Source organism: Pipistrellus kuhlii, unplaced genomic scaffold, assembly GCF_014108245.1.
Source record: "Pipistrellus kuhlii isolate mPipKuh1 unplaced genomic scaffold, mPipKuh1.p scaffold_m20_p_59, whole genome shotgun sequence".
NCBI classification, from domain to species: domain Eukaryota; kingdom Metazoa; phylum Chordata; class Mammalia; order Chiroptera; family Vespertilionidae; genus Pipistrellus; species Pipistrellus kuhlii.
This window is the reverse complement of record NW_023425561.1, coordinates 378,254-399,738: the sequence shown is the minus strand read 5'-3', so window position 1 is coordinate 399,738 and position 21,485 is coordinate 378,254. Positions and strand designations below refer to the sequence as shown.

Genomic DNA, 21,485 nt, shown 5'->3' with positions numbered 1-21,485 from the left:
GGCCCGGAGGGAAAGGGTCACCAGCACAGCCATCTGCTGATCGGGACCCTCAGCACGGCCCTGCCTCGCTCCAGGCTGGCACCCCGCTGAAGCAGCTGCAGGCCAGGAGACCCAGGGTCCTGTCCCAGCTCTGCGGGGCCCCCTGCGTGAGCCCGACATGCCACCCTCCTCTCGGCCTCAGCCTCCCTCTGGGAAACGAGGAGGCGCCACCAGCACCTCTGAGCCCCTGGTTCCTGGGAAACAACCTATGCAGAGCCTGGGGCCTGGGCGGCAGGTAAAGACTAAGGAGGTCAAGCCCCTGCCCCGGGTCTGCCCACCCCCAAGTTCCAAGTCTCTGAGGCGAAGGCTTCGGTGGGCCTCGCCTGGGGCCTCAGGACCAGGCAGGGCCGGCCCCTCTCCTTGTTAGAAAACGCGGCCCAGAGAGGTTGAGGGGCTTTCCCCAGGGCGCACAGCACCAGCCAGAGGCCCCAGCCTGCCCTGCGCACCAACAGACCCTCCAGGTGAGGCCACACTACGTGCCGTGAGCCTGCCTGCGGGGCCGCCGTCCAGCCTGACCTCTGTGGAGTGCTCCTCTGCTGGGCATGGTCCTAGGCCCCTCGCAAGCCCCCCTCTACCTGATCAAAACCCTGGGAGGCAGGCGCGGGGACCACACTGCGCCCCCATTTTGCAGAGGAGAGAACGGAGGCACAAGGAGGTGTGGGGATACGCCCCAAGAAGGATCTCGGTGAGCAGACCCGGGAGCAGACCCCGCAGCCCGCCCGGTGAGGCCTCCGACCATGACCTCATTGGCCCGACCTCCAACCCCGGGGCTGCCCCACGCACTGGCAGCAGGGCCTGGAGACTTTGGGGTGGGAGAGGACCCCCCCCCCCATGCACACCCGGCTGGGAGGGACACTGAGGCCCCGAGGAGGGCGGGGAGGAGGAGGAAGGTGGAAAGGAAGGGCAGGCAGCTCGTGGGGCGGAGCCGTCCCGTTAATGATTCAGTTAATGATTTCTGCTCCTCCTTATCGGGAGGGCAAAGTCCAAGGGCAGCAGCCAATCAGGGGCCCCGTTGGGCTGCTACCCAGCAGCCTCTGCTGTTAGGGGCCCCCCAAGTCCTGTAAGCCCTTGGGAGCCAGGGAGTGGGGGCCAGGTGCCCGGGAGGAGGCCGTTCTGCCCGGAGCGACCTGTCTTTCTCCCAAACAGCCTGCTTGGCCCGGCTCAGACCCAGGGACCCTCTGCCAGGCCCCAGGCTCAGGAGCCGGCCAGGGCCAGCAGGTGGGACTCGGCTCCTCTCCCCTCGGCCCTCCTGGGGTGCCCCCACCCCGCCTTTGTTCACACAGTCATTGTTGCTTCCCTGAGAACACTTCCTGCCCCCCCACCCCCGTGGTGCTGGGTGTGGGGGACAAGGAGATGAGTCAGCCCCCCCTTTCCCTCCAGCTGCACTCAGGACCGAGGGGGGTGGGGCTGGGACAGGAGTCCCCAGGGGCGCTGGGTGGGCCTAGGAGGCAGGTCCCTTCATCTCCTTACACGTCAGGGGTTTGGCTGCCTCCCTCTCCACCTGCTCCTGGGGGCGCAGTACCACCCCCCCTCCCCCAGCTCAGCCCCAGCCTCCCGTCCAGGCGGGGTCCCCTCCTACAGTCACAGGTGGTCTCCCCGAGGCCGCCTCCTGCCCCGCGGAGGCACCCCTAGGCCCTGGGGAGAGCGGGGGCTGTCGGCTCTGCCTCACACTGGCCACCCCCCTTCTGTCGGCCCCACGGCAGGGCTGGGTGGAGGGTGGCTCTCCAACCAGGGTCTGGGTGCTCTGGAGGCCTGGGGAGGGGAGGGGCGGGGGGCAGGCCGTGTCTCCAGGGCAGAGATCTCACCAGAGGACAAAGGCAGAAAGAGGCAAGAGCGTCTGTCTCTGTTTGGCGGCTAGAGAGTCCCGTGGGAAGTCCCCTCTCTGGTCCGGCACACCTGCTTGCCCCGGAGGGCGGTGAGGCCGAGAGGAGGGGGTGCCAGGCCAGGGCCCCGGCAGGTCTGGGAAGAGGGAAATGCTCAGCTCCCACCTCCAGGCCTGGGGGCTGCATGGAGGCCGCAGCCTCTCAGAAGCTCCCCTGGTCTCCCTGGCTTCCCTCGCATCCGCCTGCGCCTGAGCTGCTCACTCAAGCCCACTTGCCCCCCAAGTCAGGGCCAGCCCCCCTTTCCCAATCCCGCCCCTTCCTGGGCCGGGAGGAGGCTCATCAGAGCTGAAGGGACCCTCAGCTCCGTGCCACCCCTCCTGCCCTGTCGGTGGGGACAGGGCCCAGAGAGGGCGAGCGTTCCGCCCGAGGTCACACAGCTCTCATGGCCGAGCTTCACCAGAGCTTCTAAGGTCCCACTGGGACCTCTGGCCGCCCTGCCCCGTCCCTCACCAGGCTCTGGGCATTCAAGGGCCCGGCCGGTCGCTCAAAGCTCTGAGCCACCGCGGCCCTGTTACCTGCTGGGAGCCAGTGCCTCCTCTCTGCGGCCTGTGGGCGCCCAGAGCCTCCTTCCAGGGGATTAGCAGGGGGGTCACGGGGTCCCAGCTGTACCAGCCTTGAGGGGCCGCCCTGCCCCAGCCTCCCACCCGAGGCCCAAAGCGCCTGAGCCCTTGGCCCACCGCCCTGGGGCGGGCACAGCGTGGCCCGCCCGCATGGGCAGGACCAGGACATAGGCCTGCTGTGCCCAGAGAGTGGGCCATGCCAGGCGAGGGCCCCATGCTCCCCAGAGAAGAAAGCAGGGGAGAGGCCACGGCCGCGCAGGGACAGGTGAGAACGCGGGCGCCCCAGCCCCCCTGTCGGCGGGAGCACACGCTGTGCCCACAATCAGCCCACGGCCCAGGCGCGAGGCCCCGCTCCCGCCCCGCCCTTCCACCGTGCACCCACCAGCACGCCCAGGCCCGCGCTCCCCGGAGCTCCCTCACACCCACGCCAGGTCCACACTCCGCTGCCCCGCCCGGCCGGCCCCTCCCCCCGGGCCCCGGAGACCCCTGCCCTCGGCGCCCACCCCACCTTCCCCGGCTCGGCCTCAGGGAGCGCGCTCCCGCCCGGCTCCTCGCCCCCCCACGGCAGCCCACACCTCCCTGCTCCCCACAGACATTCTTGAGTCTCCTCTTATCTCTCCGAAGGAGCAGCACAGCCTCCCGCCAGGCCGCCGCATGGCTGAGCCGTGGCGTCAGCCCCCACCCCACCCCCCGCCCAAAGCCAGGAGGGAAAGTTTGGCTCAGGAGCCAGGGAGCCAGGCCAGCCGGGCCCATCCCTCCGCCGGGGCCCAGCCGCTGGGGGATATCTGCAGGAAGCAGGGGGGCTCAGGGCACCCCCAAAAGAGTACCTTCCAAGCCAGGCCTAGTCGCCTCCTCCTGACTCCCCAGGAATCCCCCCGCCCCCCATCAAGCCCCCCGAAGGCTCCTAAAGGGTGAGCAGTGTCTGGGGAGAATGAGCACCCCTGGGGCTGATGGGGCCCAACCCTTCCGTCTGATCTAGGGAACGGGACATGGTGGGTCCAGGTGTGGCCAGCATCCCAGCGGGGGGACCCAAGGCCTGGGGGTGCCCTTGCCCGGCCTGCGCAGCAAGCAGGAGGGGGCAGAGGGAGAAACGGAGTCAGAGAAGGGCTGTCTTTTCTCCCTCATGGGGCCCTGGATCTGGGCGCTGGGCTTGAAACTGAGGTCCTGATTCCAGGCCCCTCCGGGGGGCAGGTTCACACCAATGGAAGTTTCTGGATCATTGAGTACTGGGTGCCGAATGCGCTGGGGAGCAGGGTGGAGGCTTAGGGACTGGGGAGAGGGTAGGCCAGAGGCTGGGCTCCCCGAGTTGGTGGAGAGCGTCTGGCCAGATGCTCAGGGAGGGTCTGAGCCGCAGGGAAGCTGGGACATGCCAGCCTGCACCTCGGCCCCCGCCCCCCTCAGCCCCATCCCTCTTGAATCCAGCACCCCTGGAAGTGGGGCAGGCTACCCTGGAAATGGAGAGGGGAGGGGTCAGATGCATGAGACCCCAACACCATTGTGTGTGAGTGTGTGTGGGGGGGAGTATTGTAAGGTGTGTGTAGACCCCAGCCCTGGAGGGTCCTGACAGGGTCAAGGTGAGGGGGGTGGGGTCAGAGCAGGCAAAGCTCCAGGGATAAGGGAGGGGGGGCAGAATCCTGAGGAGCCTGGGGGGGGGCTGGCAGGATGCAGGTCACAGCTTTGGGAGGGTCTCCCCGTGGAAAGGGTTGGCAGTAGGGACACCAGCTCAAGGGGGTCCCAGCCCAAGGAGCGTGTTCGGGGGTGGGGGTGGGGGTTGGGAGCCCAACCCGCTAAGGATGCTGGGCAAGGGGTCCCAGCCTGAGCAGCGGAGGGGGAGCTGCTGAGGGGAACTGCAGCCTTGGGGGAGGGAGCATCCTTGCAGAAGGGGGTGGCAGTCTTGAAGGGGGTCCCAGTCTCCAGGGAGTGAGTGGGAAGGTCCCTGGGGTCTGGGCACCGGGTTTCACCTGGGCCGTGTGGGTGGTGATGTGGGGGGCAAGCTGAAGGCACACAGTGGGCGCATCTCTGCGGTGGTCCCAGCCTCTGGGGAGGGGGACGCTAGGAGCTGGGCTGCCAGCCTGAGACACGGAAGGTTCCAGCAAGTGTTCTGGGGGTCCCGGCCTGGGGGAGGCTCCAGAGAAGCACAGGAGGGGGTCCCCAGACTCTGGGTTGGAGGTGTCCGAATTTGGGGGCTGGGGGTACTGCAGGTCCCGGCAGGTATGGAGGAGGACGGAGCATGGACGGGGACACCACTCCAAAGAAGTTGTGTGTTGGGGGCCGGGAGCCGGGAGCCCAGCTCGGAGGAGGTGGGCAGTGACCCCTGGAGGCTGCGCCAGCCTGCAGGGGCCCCAGCCCAGAGGAGGCGCCCCGGGGGTTCCCAGAGGTGCAGGCAGGTCGGGGTCCCAGTCCCCGGGAGGCGAGAGGGGTTCCCGGCGCGGTCCCTCACCTTCGAAGAAGCGCTGCAGCGCCTCCGTCTCGTCCACCACCTCCATGGCGCCCGCCCGCCGCGCTCCGCCGGCCCCGCTACAGCCGGGCCCCGGGCCGCGGCATCGCCGGCGGCCGCGCGACAGTCCGGCTCCGCTCCCGCTGCCGCCGACCGTCCGGCCGCCGCTGCCCGCTCGTCCCCGTCCGCGCCGCCTGGCCCGGCCCCCGCCCGCCCCGCGCCCCGCGCCCCGCCCGCCCGCCGCGCCCGGCGCCCCCTGCCGGCCGGCCCGCGCCGCAGCCCCGGCGGGACGCGCGGCTCCCGGGCGGCGGGCTAGGGGTCCTCCCCGGGGCGGGGTGCGCGGGGTGCGCGCGCCCTGGCCTCGTGGGGGGATGGAAGGGCGTGCGGGCCGGGCTGGGTGCGCCGCGCCTGGGGCTGTCAGCGGCCACTCCTTGTCCCGCAGTCCTCGTCCTCCCCTCGGACGGGGAAGGTGGGGGAGAGGGGGAGGAAGGCAGGGAGCACAGGATTCTGAATCAGGTTTTCAGACCCAAACCCCAGAGACACCCCCATTTCCTCTCGTCACCCCAGCCCCGCAGCAGGGACCATGCCTGAGGTTAGGGACCAGGTGTGAGCCCGGCCTGTGCGCCCAGCAAACGGCGTTGGAGAGGAAACTGAGGCTCAGGGCCCGCGCGGTCCCCTGTGCCGGAGCGCTGGGGCAGGTTCCTGTGATGACGGACAGTCCCCTGGGCTGGCCCTGGTGGCCGCTGGGCAGAGATGTGGCTGTTGGGGTGGCCCAGGAGCCGCCTTGCTGTTTTGTGTCGTAACAGGTTCAGGTCTCAGTAGGCGAGTGTGGGTGGCTACAGCGTTGGGCAGCACAGGTCCAAGCCAGTGGTCGGCAAACGGCGGCTCGAGAGTCACATGCGGCTCTTTGGCACCTTGAGTTTTTAGCAAAGGCCAGCTTAGGAGTACCCTAATTAAGCTAATAACGATGTACCTAGCTTAGGTTTAAAAAATGTGGCTCTCCAAAGAAATTTCAGTCTTTGTCCTGTTGATATTTGGCTCTGTTGACTAATGAGTTTGCCGACCGCTGGTCTAAGCGTTTCAAGGTAATGAAGTCACTGCCAGCGTCCAGAGCCAGACCCTGAGACCCTGGACGCTGCCCTCGGTCACTGTCACCCTGGGTGGTGGGATGAGGCTGGGGGCTTCCCTCCTGGGGAGTCCTGGGTAAACCCGCCTCTCACCTTTTCCCTCCCCCTTTGGGCGCTTCTTCATCTCTCCTGTGCTACTGCACAGCCCCCTCCTCGCTGATCCCCGCAATCCTTCCAGATCACTTTAAAAAAACGCAAATCAGATCATGCCACTCCTTTGCCAAAACCCGTGGTCTCCTTTGCACTCACAGCAATCTCTAAACCTCTTGCCCTGGCTCCCAAGGCCTCGTCAGGTCTGCCCTGTCCGGACCACCGACCTCTGCTCCTGCTTTTCTCTCCAGGGCTCACTACGTCGCAGCCACCACGGCCTCCTTGCCGACACTCACATGGCCACGGGGCTGGGCAGTGCTGTTCCGGCTCCCCATCATGCGTGTCTCCACGGGGCTGGCTCTTCCTCGGCAGTCAGGTCTCCGCTCCCACATCACCCCTCGGACACCCCACCTCCAGCCGCGGCCCCCAGCGCGGCTTTTCTCTCTGCCGCGCGCGTTTCGTTTGGTGTTTGTTCTGGCTCTGGAACAGGCTTGAGGCTGAGAGATTGCTCTGGCTGCATCGCTGCTGTAGTGTCAGCACCAAGCACACACCCGGAGCACAGGAGGTGCTCAATAGACGTGTGTTGAATGAATGGACAACGACATTTTCTTTCTTCTTTTAAAAAAAATATTTTACTGATTTTACACAGAGAGGAAGGGAGAGAGATAGAGAGTTAGAAACATCGATGAGAGAGAATCATCCATCTGCTGCCTCCTGCACATTCCCTACTGGGGATGTGCCCGCAACCAAGGTACAAGCCCTTGATCGGAATTGAACCTGGGACCTTTCAGTCCGCAGGCTGACGCTCTATCCACTGAGCCAAACCAGTTTCGGTGACATTTTCTTTTAAAAAAAATTTTTTTTAAATTGATTTCAGAGAGGAAGGGAGAGGGCGAGAGAGAGACACATCCGTGATGAGAGAGAATCACTGATCAGCTGCCTCCTGCAAGCCCCACCCTGGGACCCGAGCCTGCAACCCCAGCACGTGCCCTGAGCGGGAATCGAACTGTGACCTCTTAGTTCAGAGGTCGACGCTCAACCACTGGGCCACCCATGCCTGCCCGGCGGGAGAACGGCATTTCCAAACTTCGGAATCCTAGACCCCCGAGGCCTAGGAAGCCTCCAGACTCGCAGAGCCATCGAATCATGTCCTGTGGGAGGGCTTCATGCCCGGCCTCTCCAGGGCAGAAAACCCGTCCCGCCCCTCACTGGTCCACCCCGTGCTGTCCCACCCAAAACGGAAACGGCGGCCCAGGGGCTGGGAGGGCCTGGGGCAGGCCAGGGTACCAGCCTAGCCAGCCTCGAGCTCTGGGCTCTGCCAGCCAGTGGCCCCCAGAGCAGGGGCGTGGGGATGAGCTGGGCCGCCCGGAGGGGCTGGGGTGAGAGCCTGGAAGCTGCTCCCACCCAGGCCGACCGCCCTGCCCCCGCCCCGGCCTCCGTGACCAGCCAGCGGGGAGGGCGGCCGGTGCCTGAGCCCCAGATGTGGCCCAGCCAGCCGGGCCCTGGTGGCCACCGAGGAGGGTCAATGCCATGACAGTTCTGGGCTGGGGGAGGGGCGCCCAGGCGGTGGGTGCCTCACAATGAGGTTTTGTCCCAGGGGCCGCAGGCTGCTGCGCTTACATGTATAGAACGGGGTTCTGCTGGAGGCCCCAGCTGTGTGTGCTCCCCCCGCGGGGCAGGCTGAGGGGGGAGGCCACACTGAGGCGCCTATTCTTTGGCAGCCGATACACCCCAGAGGTCTCTCTCCCTCTGCAGCCTCCCTGAGGACAATTGTTACTCTCCCTCTGCCTCTCCCCCAGCGCTCTGCCTCTCCCCCACCCCGGCCTCTCCCCCACCACCCTGCCTCTCTCCCACTGCCCTGCCTCTCCCCCACCGCCCTGCCTCCCCCCTCCGCCCCCCACTCTGCCTCTCCCCCACCCCGGCCTCTCCCCCACCACCCTGCCTCTCTCCCACTGCCCTGCCTCCCCCCTCCGCCCCCCTAGTTCTGCCTCTCTCCCCCCTTCCCCCCCATTCTGCCTCTCCCCCGCCTCCCTGCCTCTCCCCTACCAGGCCGGTTGGCCTGGGCGAAGCAGACACCACCTATGCACTGTGATTTTTAAAAATGAACTTATTTTAGGAGTTGCCCGGACCCGAGGGAAAGCCGGCCCCTTTATATGCTGCCCCACCCACAGGGCTCTCAGTCCTCTCCCACGGGGTGCCAACATGGGAGCCTTGCCCTATCTTGGTCATCAGGGTGGGGTACGGGGAGGTGCGTATGCTTCGTTCCCAGCAGCACCCGCCTCCTGAGGCTGGGTCCCTGTCTCCAGGAGCCCTGAGGTCGGACGGGGCAGGCGGAGCCTCCCATCAATCCCGTGGTCGCTGCCTGGCCAGGGGTTCAGGCCCTGACTCTCCCCCGGCTCCACCAGGCCACTGAGCAGCGGTGCCCAGGGATTTTCAACTCTGGTCTTGGGAAAAGGGGGGCTGGAATGGCCCTGGTTTGAGGGCCACGAGTTACAGCTACCATCTCCCAACTCACCCAGCTGGGGCAGGGTGGGGGGGGCAGGGGAGGGGGCAAGGCCGGGGGCTGGGGCTCTGAGGGAACCCCAGGGAGCCTCGCATTCTTGCACGGAGGAGCGGCCCATCCATGGAGAGGAGTCCCCATCGCCCCCTCGCCCCACCCAGCCACAAGTGGGGGACCAAGAAGGCAGCGAGGCGGGCTGATGCGCTGTCCCTGGTGGCTGACTCGCCGTTCTCCGAGGCCTCCCGGTCCTGAGAAGCCGCATCTGTGAACCAGCCCGTCATTCCCGCCTCACAGCGCGGCCAAGCACCAGGGAAGTGATGGATAAATGGGATTTTCCACGATCCCAGGTCCGGCCCAGCACCCAGCGCCGGCCTCTGGAGACAGGAGGGCAGGAGGAGGCGGCGGATAGAAGGCAGGCCTGGGAAAGGGAGGCGGGGACCCAGGGGTTAATGAGTAACAGGCTGGAGGCCAGCCCAGGAGAGGGTGGGGCTCAGTCCAGGGCCAAGCCTCCCTCCCACAGGCCTCCTGGCCTCCACAGGCTTCCAGCCCCAGCGTCTACCCATAGGACAGCGCAGGGTGGTGAGGGGGAACCCAGCCAGCCAGCGAGGGAGGGTGAGAGGGCACACCTGGGTCTGGGGGCCCTTAAGCTCTCACTCACCTTCCTCGCAGGTGAGACCCTCCGAGCATCCTGCATGGGCCTGGGACAGCGTGCCCCTCCTCCGGCCTCTCCCAGAATTGCCTCTCCTGAGACCCTCCCTCCTCCACACTCACTGTGACCGCGGGCAGTCCCAGGGCCTCTCTGGCCCCATCTGCAAACCCAGTGAGACTATGGGCTGGGAAGAGCCCCCGAGAACCGTTAGGGGAGGGTGGAGGCCAGAGTCCTAGGCCGGGAGGTCTGGGTGCTGGTTCTAGGTCTGACCCTACCACCTGAGTGACCTTATCTAGCCTCAGTTTCCTCTTGTGCTCAGAGGCCTGAGTGATAGTCACTGTTCTCTCCCTCTGCGCCCCCCTCCTCTCCCCCCCCCCTCAGGTAGGTTCACTCTGGACTCAAGGGTCCGGGGTAGGAGGGTGCACAGTGTAAGGAAAAGGAGAAGGTCAAGGTTGGGTCACAGCTTGGCTGGGTCAGCGTCTGGGCCAAACTCTCCCTGGGGGATAGACTGACTGGAGGAACAGCGCCACCTGGCGTGTGGAGCGGGCAGGGCGGGACATGGGGCTGGCAGAAAGCCAAGGTGCCTCTCCTCGGGTCCGCAGCTGCTCCCCAGTCCTACTGTCCTGCAGCCAGCAGGGGTCAGGGGTCGGGTCCCCGGGCCTGGCAGGTATTCTGCATGCTCCCAGGGGAGCCATCAGACTTCCGTGGCCCCTGCGTACCTGGATGGGGGGGGTAGAAGAGTCCTCCTCCGTTGCCCTAGCTCTCAGCATTGGGGAGAGGGGGTGGCACTGTCAGACCAGCCTGGCCCCGAGCAGCTTACGTACCCTCTTTGAGGCCCAGACCCTTTGGGGGAGAAAAGGGAGCCAAGAAGGCCCCTCTTCCCAGGGGGTCAGACAATCAATCCCGCTGGCCCCCATCTCACAGGGCGGGGCCCTCCTTCAGCAGCTTCAGCGCCCTGTCTCTCTGCCGCTCGGTGCGGTCCGGATCAGGGCTCCGGCAGGGCAGCAGCGAGGGCCAGAGTTCCTCCTTCCCGCCCCCCTGCCGCTGACCTCAGCCCCGAGCCCCCGCCCCCGCCCCCCTGCTGGGAAGAGAGGGCACTCGAGCAGCCAGCGAGCTTCTGCATCCAGTTTATACACAGTAGTCTATACAATGTACAGGAACCGTTATATACAGATATATTTATAGAATAGGCTATATTAATTTGTCTCTCCTCTGTACAGCAGTGTTAGTCTGGATCTTTCATACATTAGGTACAAAAACGTCGCAGGAGAATGGCACATGGAGTGCATGTCGGGGCGGGGGGCCCGGCTGCTCGCTATCGATTGCATATGGGGGTCCCCGGCCACCCAGGCCCCCAGAGGACAGGCCAGCGCGTGGCCGGGGGAGCTTGTGCTGCGGGTCTGGGGAACAGAGTGAGGGGGTCAAGCTGAGCCGAGCGGGGCTGAGGGGGGTGGCTCAGACCCCCCAAGTGTGATGTGGGAGGAGGGCAGAGACACAGGCAGGCCACCCGTCGGGTGGGGGCGGGGAGGGGTGGGCTGGCCCCGGAGCATCAGGGCTGAGTCCGAGTCTGCCCCGGCCCCAAGCCTGTAACCCTGTGTGGCTGCAGCCTTGGGGCGGGGCGTCTGTCCCTGATGGCTCAGTCCTGGGCACGGGTGGGCGCCACACCCCTCAGAGGTCTTGGGCCCGCCTCGGCGGAGGAGGCATGGGAAGGCCAGACCGAAAGGCTCCCTGCGGTTGGCCTGGGTGCTCGTGGGAACGTTACTCTGATTTCTCATTGGTCTGTCTTCGTACGCGAAGGGCCACTGATTCGAATTGCTTCTGTGCTGGGCCTGCAGCAGGGGCAGGGCGGGGAGCCTGGTGAGGGGTGGGAGTCACAGAGGGAGGGAGGCCCAGCTCCCTCCAGGTCTCGGTGCCCCTCGGTCGGGGGGTGGGGGCAGGGTCCCAGGGCAGGGTCTGGGCCAATCCCAGCGGTGAGTGGGGTCAGGGTCATGGCACAGCCCAAGGTACCAGTGATCAGGGGACGGGGAGCCAAGCTGACGGGGGCCACGGTGGGGCCAGAGGGGGGAGGGTTATGCCTCCGAGGAGACGAAGGCACAGCGGATGTCAGCGCCTTGGCACAGGTTTTCCAAATCAGGGGTCAGAGCAGCAGGTGCGACAGGAGAACAGGTGACGTCCAAACCCGGCTCCCCTGCGTCCCGGCCACATCGTGGTCCCGGGCTGCTCTCTTGGCAGGTGGGGAGGAGTGGCGGGCAGGCGGGTGGGCACCCCAGCGGCCCCTCCCTCAGGAACAGCACGCACCCATGCACATGCACCCCGGTGCCCCACGCGAGCATGCACAGCCCCCCACGGGGCCTCTGGGAGAAGGGCCGCTCTCCAAAGGGGAGCGAGCGCTCAGGGGGGGCTGTGGAGCCCCCAGGCGAAGCCAGGCCAGCCCCAGAGCCCCTGACCCAGCAGTGAGCCGGTGCCACCGTGCCCCACCCTTGGTCCCACTTTCTGTCAACAGACACGGGCGACTAGAAGGAAGATCGCCCAGGCGAGGCCCAGGCCAGCGAGGAGGGGCGAGGGGAGTAGAAGGCGTTTGGTCTCAGATCCTAGGGCCCGAGCTGCCCAGGCGTGGGGGGGAGGTGAGGTCCCGTGGAGCCTACAAGGAAGAGGGGTTGGGTGTGCCCCCCCCCAGGGCACTAACTCAGCAGCCAGGGGTGGTCCCGGTGGTGCCCTCCATCCTTGGAATGACCAGGACCCCAGGGGTAGAGACGAGCTGGGAGGTAAGGAGCAGCGGGCGGGCTGGGCGCCCAGGGCCCATCCACAGAGGGGACAGGGTGAGGAACACTGAGGAGAGCAGGGCGGTCCTGACCCCACCTCCTCCGGACTCCCCAGGCACCTGCCCTGCCCAGCGGGGCCACGGAACAGGATTGAGGAGGTGGGGCTTGCACGCCCAGGACACACCGCAGCCCCGCCCAGCAGCTTCTGTAAACATACACAGCACTGCAGGCCCCCGTGGGGTCATCAGGGGCTGGCCAGCAGGCACCAGGTCTTGGGGGGGGGGGTGGCCAGGGCCGATGCCAGCCTGGCCCACAGGTGAGAGTATGTGGGGCAGGGCCGCTCTCCCTCCTGGCCCTGGGAGAGCAGCAGAGGGCAGGGAAGGGCATTCGTGGCCACTGCTTGTCCTGGAGCAGGGGTGCCAGGGGCCGCAGGGTGGGCAGGTGGCAGGGCCCCAGGCTCTTTCCCCCTCCTCACCCTGCCCCTGTCTGGAGGGCCCAGATGCCGGCTGCATGGCTCTGGGGGTTCTAGGCTGAGGTAGGGACGTGACCCCCCAGCTCAGCAGCAGCGCCCCAGGCCTGAGGCTCAACTGACCTCCGGGGCCTCTCCTCAAAGCTGACCGGACCTCCGGGGGCAGCCGCCTGGAGCCCGAGGGGCCGTCGGCGCGGGTGCGGGCGTGGGGGGGTGGGGGCGGGGGGCTAGCGTGCCGAGATGGCCAGGTCCTCCTGCTGGGCGGGGCCGGCCCCGCGGCCGGGCGGGGAGGGAGTCCGGATCTTGTCCAGGCTGCTGAGGCTGGTGGGCGTCAGGTCCATGAGCTCCCCGGAGGAGCTGAGCGGGAAGGAGGGCGACAGCGAGATGCCCGAGGAGGGCTCAGCCGAGCCTGCGAAGCGCCGCGGGGGCTTGGGCACCAGGTTGGGCTCGAACTGGGCCCGGAGCAGGATCTCCTGCTGGCTGGGCGACTTGGGGCCCTCGGCGTAGTCGCTGGTGGGGCTCTCGGGCACCACCATGCAGTACAGGTCCTGGAAGGAGCCGCTCTTGCTGTCCAGGTTGAAGAGGCTGTCGATGAACTCGGCGAACTCCAGCACCTGGGGGCTGGGCGAGTCCCCCAGGCGGCCGTTGTGCAGCGCCAGCTCCCCGCCGCCCCCCTCCTCCTCCCCCCGCTCGCGGGCCGCCGCGCTGGGGGGCCGCTCGGGGGTGGCGCCCCCGCTGCCCGGCGCGGCCTCCAGGGGCTGGGTGTCCTGGGAGTGCTTGGACAGCGAGTCGGCGGCCAGCAGCTCGGTGCGGGAGCTCAGGGACGGGTTCTCCTCGGGGATGGCGGGGTCGATGTAGAAGAGGTGGCCCTCGTCGCGCTCCAGCACGGCGTGCAGGCTGGGCGAGCCGCGGATGCTGCGGAAGCCGGAGGAGCGGCGCGAGTCGAAGCTGTACAGCGACTCCGTGTCCGACAGGCTCTCCATGGTGGCCAGCGGCGCCCGCCGCGCCTGCAGCTCGGCCGCCAGCCGCTCCTGCGTGGACAGCAGCAGCAGCTCCACGGGGTCCTGGCGCGCGGCCGCGGCCGCAGCCACTGGGGACAGCAGCCGCCCCTCCGAGAAGCCCTCCAGGCTCATCTCCGACTGGGACTTGCTTCTGCAGAGGGCAGGGAGGGGCAGGGAGGGGCAAGACTCAGGGGGGCGCAGAGACTGACCCCCAGCTCCCTGGCTGGGGGGAGCCTCGGGAGGGGGAGAGGGGCAAGCTCATTTAGCCGATGCTGAACTGTTAGGGGCAGGGACCCTTTAAAAAGAACAACAAAAACTCACAAGAACCCAAGACAGGAAAAGGGCGGATGCTGGGTTGAGCCGGGGCAGGGCGGGCGCCCTGCTGGCCGGAGGCCCTGGGGAGCCCGTGCTCTGTCACTGCACCGATGGGGGACCCTCTGTGCCCCGCCCAGAGCTCTATCCCAACCCCCTCAGCTGGAGTGCCTCCTGCCTCACCCTCTGCGGGGCGGGGCCCGGAGCCTCTGGGCCTACAGGTGCTGCAGGGAGTGAGTGAAGGTGGGGGCAGGGGGTGCAGCAGTCACAGCGGGAGAATGCACACGCCCCTCCTCTGGGCAGCGCTGCCTCAGGAAATGCGAGGAAGGCCGGAGAGATGCCGGGATCAGCTGATCACCCTTCTCATCAGCCTCTGGGCCACATCGGGCCTCCCTGGGCAGAAAGGTTCCAAAGAAGCAGGAGGACCCCAAAGAGTGTAACTGTGTGTGTGGGTGTCTGGGAGCATGTGTGCATGCTCTGTGTGTATGTACAGTGTACGCAGGAGCGGCCCACCTGTCACCCACCACGCGTGTCTGTGTGACTGGGTCTGGGCCCAGGCACAGTCTGTCGTCCCCATGCAGGGCTGCCTGTCGTCGCGTGTGCGTGTCGGCCTCTGTCTTGGTGAGTGTCCTACACAGGACTGTGTCTGCGTGGAGCTGCCCGTGTCAGCTGCAGTACAAGTACTTAACCACACGTGGTGAGTGCGTGTGAGCAGGGGTGTCCATCTGACTGGGTCTAAATGGGTCTGAGCGAACCTATGTGCCTTTGACCAGGGGGCTGTGCATCCTAGATGCCCACTAGCCCAGGTGGGCTTCCAGATGGCAGGCTGGGGGCAGTGGCAGCGAGGCAGAGACCGGAGCAGAGGGGACAAATTTGTCCTCTCCAGCCTTTGTGTGCAGAGCTGTGTGAGCATGCGGGCTCAGTCTGTGCACAGGACACATGTGTAAGGACATGTGCCCTGGGAGCCCACGTGCTCTGGGAGCCCACGTGTCCTGACAGCACACGTGTCCTGGGAGCCACATGCCCTGGGAGCCCACGTGCCCTGGAAGCCCACGAGTCCTGATAGCACACGTGCCCTGGGAGCACACATGCCCTGGGAGCACACGTGTCAGGGAGCACACATGTTCTGGGAGCCCATGTGCCCTGGGAGCCCAGGTGCCCTGTGAGTACACGTGTCCTGGAAGCACACGAGCCTGGTGAGCACACGTGTCCTGGGAGCACACGTGCCCTGGGAGCCCACGTGTCCTGGAAGCACACGAGCCCTGGGAGCACACGTACCATAGAGCCCACGTGCCCTGAGAGCCACACGTGCTTTGAAAGCACACGTGCCCTGGGAGCCACATGCCCTGGGAGAACACGTGCCCTGGGAGCCCACTCCCGGCCCTGCACCCCCGGGCCAGGGCTGGGCGGAGGGTCACCTGGCGTTGCTGTTGCGGTGGTCTGCGGGGGGCAGCTCCAGGGCGAGGCCGGCGGGCACGGGGGGCCCCGTGGGCAGCGGCTGCTGCTGGAAGATGAGCTCGGGAGTGAGGTCCACCTCGGTGGGGCTCACCATGACCTTGGCAGCAGAGAGCAGGGCCGTCTTCCCCTTGTTGTAGTTCTCCAGCACCTGTGGCAGACGGGAAGCCGGTGGGCAGGTGACGGTCACGTGTGGGGTGGCAGCAGGCCAGGCCTCTCAGGGCTGCGTGAGGCCAGCGGGCCCCACTCCCCCTCCCCCCAGGTCCTCCCCGCTCCAGGAAGGCCTGGACCGGCCCTGTGACCGTGCCTCGCTCCAGGACCGAGTGTGCCTTCCCTGTGGCCAGCCTCAGGCCGGGTGCCGCTGCTTGGCTGTGCATCGGTCAGTGCCGGGGGCCTCCGGGGCCTCAGCTGCCTTAGGGACAGGTCCCTGGGCGTCTCTTCAACTCCTCACCACGGGCCACAAGGCCACGCGACAGAGCAGGGTGCAGAGGCCAGGACACGAGCCGGCTCTCGGCCCCCCACAGCCCTGCCGGGGGTGCAGCTAACTCCTCTGAGCACCCACACCCTCGCCTGCAGCGGGGGCCGCAGACCCAGCTTGCGGGCGCTGTGGCAGGGGAGAGGGCAGCCGGGGGAGGGGGTCCGGCCGGCGCCGGCCTCACCTTGTTGAGCCCCTCCATGACCACGTAGGGGAGGTGCTCGTGCAGCATGGCCGGGGAGATGATCACCTCGTTGAAGGCCTTGTTGTCGCCCCAGATGGCGAAGTACGTGGGCTCCTCCTGCTCGCAGCAGCTGGGGGCAGGGGCCAGGGAGAGGCTGAGGGGGCGGCAGGCTGGCCTTGACCCCCCGCCCTGGCTCTGCTCTCTGGCCTGGCTTAGCAGGGGTGGGTGGACCCGGAGGCCTCAGGGCTGCGTCCCCGCTCCTGGCTCCTCTCTTGGCCCGAGCCCCACCCCCTCCCAGCCTGGCTGGGAACATGGACCCCAACAGAGGCCGGAAAAGCTGAACGTGAGCCTCCCCCGGCCCCACGCAGCCTTCCACATGCTCCCCCCTCCCCTGGCAGGACCCAGCTCACAACCTGGGCTGGAGGACCCGGGCCCAGCCCTGATCCGAGCAGGGGAGGAGTCACGTGCTTGCCCATCCCTTTCTCTCTCCTCCACCCGCCCCTGCGCAGCTGTCCGCCACCTGGGCCCAGAGGTGAGGCCACGTGACCACGGACGTGTGAGCTGGCAGGGCCACAGGGTGACCCTCCGTGGCATCACTTCTAAATGATCTAAAAGTTGGGGCGGGGGGGGGGGGGAGTTGCCCCGGGGGACACGAGAGGAGCCTGGAGTCCTGCTCTGGACCGGCCTCTGTTCTCTTCCAGGGGCAGAGCCTGGGGCATCCCGCTGTGGGTGCCCTGGGCCATCTGTCTCCCAGTCCCACAGCCCTTTCCCCTGGGGGACACGGCCCCTGCCTGGCCACCGCTGCCTCCCACTGAGGGCCTGGGTGCCATCTCCCACTGAGGGTCTGGGCACCCCTTCCCGCTGAGGGTCTGGGTGCCCCCTCCCGCTGAGGGTCTGGGCACCCCTTCCCGCTGAGGGCCTGGGCGCCATCTCCCGCTGAGGGTCTGGGCACCCCTTCCCGCCGAGGGCCTGGGCGCCATCTCCCGCTGAGGGTCTGGGAGCCCCCTCCCGCCGAGGGCCTGGGCGCCACCTACCAGCACTGCTCGGCGGGGTGGTTGTGCACCACGTGGATGATGCGGCCAGGTGGGTAGAGGGGGGTGCTGGCCGACAGGGCGATGGTCAGGTCGCTGGGGTGCGTCCAGAGCCGTGTGTTGGCCATGGTGGTCACCTCTGCCTCCTCGGGCAGCTCTGACTTGGGGATGCACTTCGTGGCTCCCACGATGATCCGCCACTGTGCGGGGGGAGGGGAGACGGGACGGCTGAGCAGCGATGGCGGGTGGGCGAGGACGAGGAGCTCAGCAGGCGGGCTCACGGTGATGGGGTGGGAGCTGGGGTGGCCACGGGCAGAGGGGGGCAGGTCTGACCACAAAGCCGTCGGGGGCGGGCGTGGGAACTGATGAGGAGCCGGGGTGGAGGCCCTGAGGACCAGCCCCCCTGACACAGCGACGGGGAGCAGGCCCAGCGAGGAAGAGGGACTCTCCCAGGGCCCCTAAGTCCAGGCCAGCGCTCCTGCCGGGCCTGGCTGCCTCGGGCTGGCTCCCAGCTCTCCCGACAAGTGCCCAGGACGGGTCTAACAGGGCAGCCCCCATACAGCCCCACACGCTCCGCCAGGCAGGCACGGTCAGACTTCACTGCCTGCCCACCTGGCACCTGCCTGGTCCTTCCTGCCGGGGGCGAGGGGCACCGAGGCTGGGAAGAGTGCAGCCTGGGCTGTGACGGCAAATGGGCCGAGGGCTGGGGGCACAGAGGACCCGCTGGTCCAGGCTGCCCTGCCCACCTCGGGGTGCAGCCCCAGCACTCCCGCCTGCCTGGCCAGGGCACAGCGCGAGCCCCTGACCCCGAGACCTGAGGAGGGATGAGGAGGGCGGGTCACCTCCCTGGGCCGCCGAGGAAAATCAGAGCAAGCTGCACCCGACCCCGGGGAGCGCCCGCCTGCTGGAGTCGGAGGGGGAAAATGGGGGGCTTTGGAGGCGGCCTTTCCGTCCCACACGCAGCCCTGGGCGGGGCAGCTTCTCCTGACTCTGCCAGTAGGCAGCTCTGCGGGCAGGAGCCGGGAGCCGGGAGCCGGGAGCCAGGAGCCGGGACCCAAGCCCCGCAGCTGGACTCTGCTCGGTGACAACTTGTAATGTGAGCAAAAGCAAGTCCCTCGCCCGCCGTGGCCTCAGTTTCCCCGAGTGCACCAGGGCTGGCAGGGTGAGCTCTGAGACCTGAGGGTCCCGCATGGCCGGGCCGCGGTGCTCTGGGGGAGGCACAGGTGGGCACACGTGGCAGACCAGGTGCCGGGAGCCGGGTGCCCGGTGGGATTGGGGGGCTGGGGGTGGGGGCTCACTTTGGGCTTGGTGCTCCGCTGCAGGACGTCCAGGAGCTGTCTGCGGAACCCCTCCAGCTGGGACAGGCCGATCCTGGGAGAGGAGCGAGGCCGGTCAGCCCGGCCAGAGGCCGGGGAGGCCCAGGGGGAGGCCCAGGGGAGGGGCAGCGGGGGCAGCGGGGCCGCACAGGAACAGGAAGGCCAGGCTGTCAGGCCGCAGGATGGGCGGAGGGCCTGGCCCGGGAAGGGAGGCCAGGCAGGTGGGCCCTCCGGGAGGGGACACATGGGGGCATGGAAGGGACTCTGGCGCCCCCTGTCCTCGGGGAGACAGGCATCCGAGGGAGGGAGCCCTGGAGCCCAGGTGAGGCCGGGGGAGGGAGGAAGAGCCCAGCGGAGGGGGAGGATAGACTCGCCTGGGGACAAGGTCTTTGCCCAGAACCACGGCCGTCACGAACTCCTTGGAGTACTCCATGGCGTCCTCGCTGCAAGGGAAGCGGGGGCTCAGGTGGGGGCTCAGGTGTGGGGGGGGCTCAGGTGAGGCGGGGGCTCAGGTGGGGGCTCAGGTGGGGTGGGGGCTCAGGTGTGGGGGTGCTCAGGTGGGGCGGGGGCTCAGGTGGGGGCTCAGGTGGGGCGGGGGCTCAGGTGGGGGCTCAGGTGGGGCGGGGGCTCAGGTGGGGGGGGGGCTCAGGTGGGGGCTCAGGTGGGGCGGGGGCTCAGGTGTGGGGGGGCTCAGGTGGGGGCTCAGGTGGGGCGGGGGCTCAGGTGGGGCGGGCCCTACCCCAGCACTGGGGGGAGGGCATTAATTTCTAGACTCAGTGACCCCTGGGGAGTGCCCAGGGGCCAGGCTGCACTGTCTGCTCCAGCCTCGCCCTTCCTGCCAGCAGGGCATTGCCCCAGGTAGATCTGGGGTGCCCTGGCATTGGACAGGACCCCCCCCCCCCCCCCCCGGTTACCAGGCCCCCACTGACCAGCCCGAGAACGGGCGGCGCTCACCTCAGCAGGCCGCCGGGCGGGGAGTAGGCGAAGCACTTGAGGGTCGGGTACTGGGGGCGCAGCAGGAAGGACAGGATGGCGGCGGTGCCCGCGCCCAGGGAGTGGCCCACCACAATCAGGCCGTAGTGTTTGGTCCCGCGGCCCTGGCGACCGAGAGGAGCTGAGAGCCGGCCCGCGCGGCGCGCTCACTGCCGGGCTGGGACCACGCCGCGGGGCGGCTGCCCAGGGGCCGGGAGGGTGCCCGCGGGCGCGGCAGCCGCCGGGCAGGGAGAGCCGAGCTGGGCCCACAGAGCGAGGTCTGGGGAGACGGTCCTATAACCCTCACTCCTTCGAGCCTGCTCTGCAGGCAGGAGCCGGGAGCCGGGCAGGAGCCGGGAGCCGGGACCCAGGCCCGGCTCCCCCTTCCCGACGCTCCCCCGGGACATCGGACATGGCTCTGCACTGGGAACGGCCTGGGTGAGGTGGCCGCTCCGGTGGAAGCTTCTGGGCCCCTGCCCCCCAACCCCGGCGCCAGCCCCTGGGCGGCTGCAGGGAGAGCGCCTCACCAGGTCCCTCCCGAAGGCCTGGGATAGCACCATCTCCTGCTCCAGCTTCTTCTTGATGTACTCGGCCGAGAGGACCATGCCCTGGGTGAGGAGGGACAGAGGTGGGTGCTGGGGAGGGCTTGGGAGAGAGGGCGGCCCCTCAGCGACCAGCCGCTCCAGACCCTGTCCTGACCACTCCCCCCTTTTGGCCTCATAGCAACCCGGCTGCTGGGCTGGTGGGCACTTTATGACATTGTTCCCATTTCACAGACGAGAAAATGGAGGCTCAGGGGCTTGAGTGTCTATAGAAACCAGTGGGATCTCTCCCCAGCCGCCTCCTCAGGCTCTTCCGGGTGAGGATCCAGGCCAGGCGGGACTGTGGAGTCCCGGGCAGTGAGCCCCACCTCTCTGACCAATGTCTACCAGTGAGCCCGGCCAGCAGGGAGGACCCCACCCCAGCGGCAGGCAGGGGAGAAAGCCGGGGCCCCGGGGCCCGCGGGGCGGCACCTTGTGTCCCAGCCACGTGCCGTGGTGGCCCTCCACCGGCAGGCGCTCGGCGTCACCGGTCAGGTCCGTCAGGGCGTCCTGGGGAGGCGACAGGCAGGGCGGCTGAGGACAGGCAGCGGGAAGCGGCCCCCCTCGGGGGCTGTGAGGGGTCCCCGCGGTGGGCAGGCAGCCGCCGGCAGCATACCTTGGGGGACAGGGTTCCCCGAATACTGACGACCACCTTCTTCTTGTCGTGGTCCACCGCCACGTAGAAGGGGGTTTCGTACACCTGGGGGGCGGGGGGAGGCGGTGAGCCCGAGCAGCCGGCGCCATGAGCACCTCCTCCCCGGCCCGGGTCTGTCTCCCCCAGCCACCCCCAAACCCGCCCCCGGCCGTCCCGGTGGGTCCCTCCCGGCCCAGGTCACAGCCCACGCTGCCCCCGGCTGCTGCGTCCGGAGCGGTGGCTGCCCTCCCCCCGGCCTTGCTGCTTCCTCCCGATTCCTCCCCCCAAAGGCTGAGGCTGGGGAGCCCCAACCCTGGGTGTGGGGTTGGGGTCCACGCCCTAGCCCCAGAGGGGGGGTGGGACGAAGGCCCACCTCTGTGCTGCCCAGCCAGGGGAGGCCTGCCGCCTGGGGCCAGCGTGGGCGCCCGGGCCCCTGCCCCTCGGCCCCGCAGCCACAGCGCCTGCCGCCGGCCCCGCCCGCCGCCGGCCCTCACCGCGTCGTGGCAGGAGGTGTAGACGATGTCCACGGCCGTCAGGTTCTCGTCCAGGAAGTGGCGCCGGATGGCAATGGCGTTGCAGCCGCAGCAGTTGTCTTCCTCGATGGTGACGCCGGGCGCAAACCGGGGCCGGGAGGGGCACAGGCAGCACCTGGGAGGGAGAGGCGGGGGCTCAGGACAGGGACCCCGACAGAGCAGCCTCCTCCGTCATCCCCTCTGGACCCCACTCTCCCGGCCCCGCCCTCCCAGACTCCTTGCAAAGCTCCGCAACATTGGCAGCAGCTGACCTGTGAGCCACGGTTCCTCCCTGTGCTCCCACCCCCCGCCCATGGGGTCTCCGCCTCTCCAGGTCCCAGGCCCCGAGGGCTCCCTGCTGCTCCCCCACCCCTGCTGTCCTCCCTCAGCCCCGTGCCTGGGCCCGGGGGTCCCCTCCCCACCTCACAGCCATGCTGGTGGTCAGCACGGCGGCTCGCCCACCCGCAGATCTGCCTTGCCTCTCTCTGCCCGCTCT

At 68.2% G+C, this 21,485-nt stretch overlaps 2 protein-coding genes across 11 annotated transcripts in view; both read right to left on the bottom strand.

The window, feature by feature from the left end:
• Window positions 1–5,102, bottom strand: part of MYRF (myelin regulatory factor) — a 30,299-nt gene extending 25,197 nt beyond the window's left edge. For all 6 annotated transcript variants that reach the window (XM_036417328.2, XM_036417323.2, XM_036417324.2 and 3 more), the window contains exon 1: window positions 4,923–5,102. In XM_036417328.2, coding sequence (XP_036273221.1) covers window positions 4,923–4,968 — 46 coding nt within the window. In that variant the 5' untranslated portion in view covers window positions 4,969–5,102. The remainder of the gene's footprint in view (window positions 1–4,922) is intronic.
• A 5,298-nt stretch (window positions 5,103–10,400) lies between these two features.
• Window positions 10,401–21,485, bottom strand: part of DAGLA (diacylglycerol lipase alpha) — a 57,347-nt gene continuing 46,262 nt past the window's right edge. For all 5 annotated transcript variants that reach the window (XM_045574097.1, XM_036417336.2, XM_045574096.1 and 2 more), the window contains 11 exons: window positions 20,972–21,125; window positions 20,460–20,543; window positions 20,276–20,353; window positions 19,790–19,870; window positions 19,245–19,387; window positions 18,665–18,733; window positions 18,273–18,345; window positions 16,978–17,174; window positions 15,944–16,073; window positions 15,248–15,435; window positions 10,401–13,668 (listed from right to left, as the gene is read on the bottom strand). In XM_045574097.1, the coding sequence (XP_045430053.1) occupies window positions 12,744–13,668; window positions 15,248–15,435; window positions 15,944–16,073; window positions 16,978–17,174; window positions 18,273–18,345; window positions 18,665–18,733; window positions 19,245–19,387; window positions 19,790–19,870; window positions 20,276–20,353; window positions 20,460–20,543; window positions 20,972–21,125 (2,122 nt within the window). In that variant the 3' untranslated portion in view covers window positions 10,401–12,743. The remainder of the gene's footprint in view (window positions 13,669–15,247; window positions 15,436–15,943; window positions 16,074–16,977; window positions 17,175–18,272; window positions 18,346–18,664; window positions 18,734–19,244; window positions 19,388–19,789; window positions 19,871–20,275; window positions 20,354–20,459; window positions 20,544–20,971; window positions 21,126–21,485) is intronic.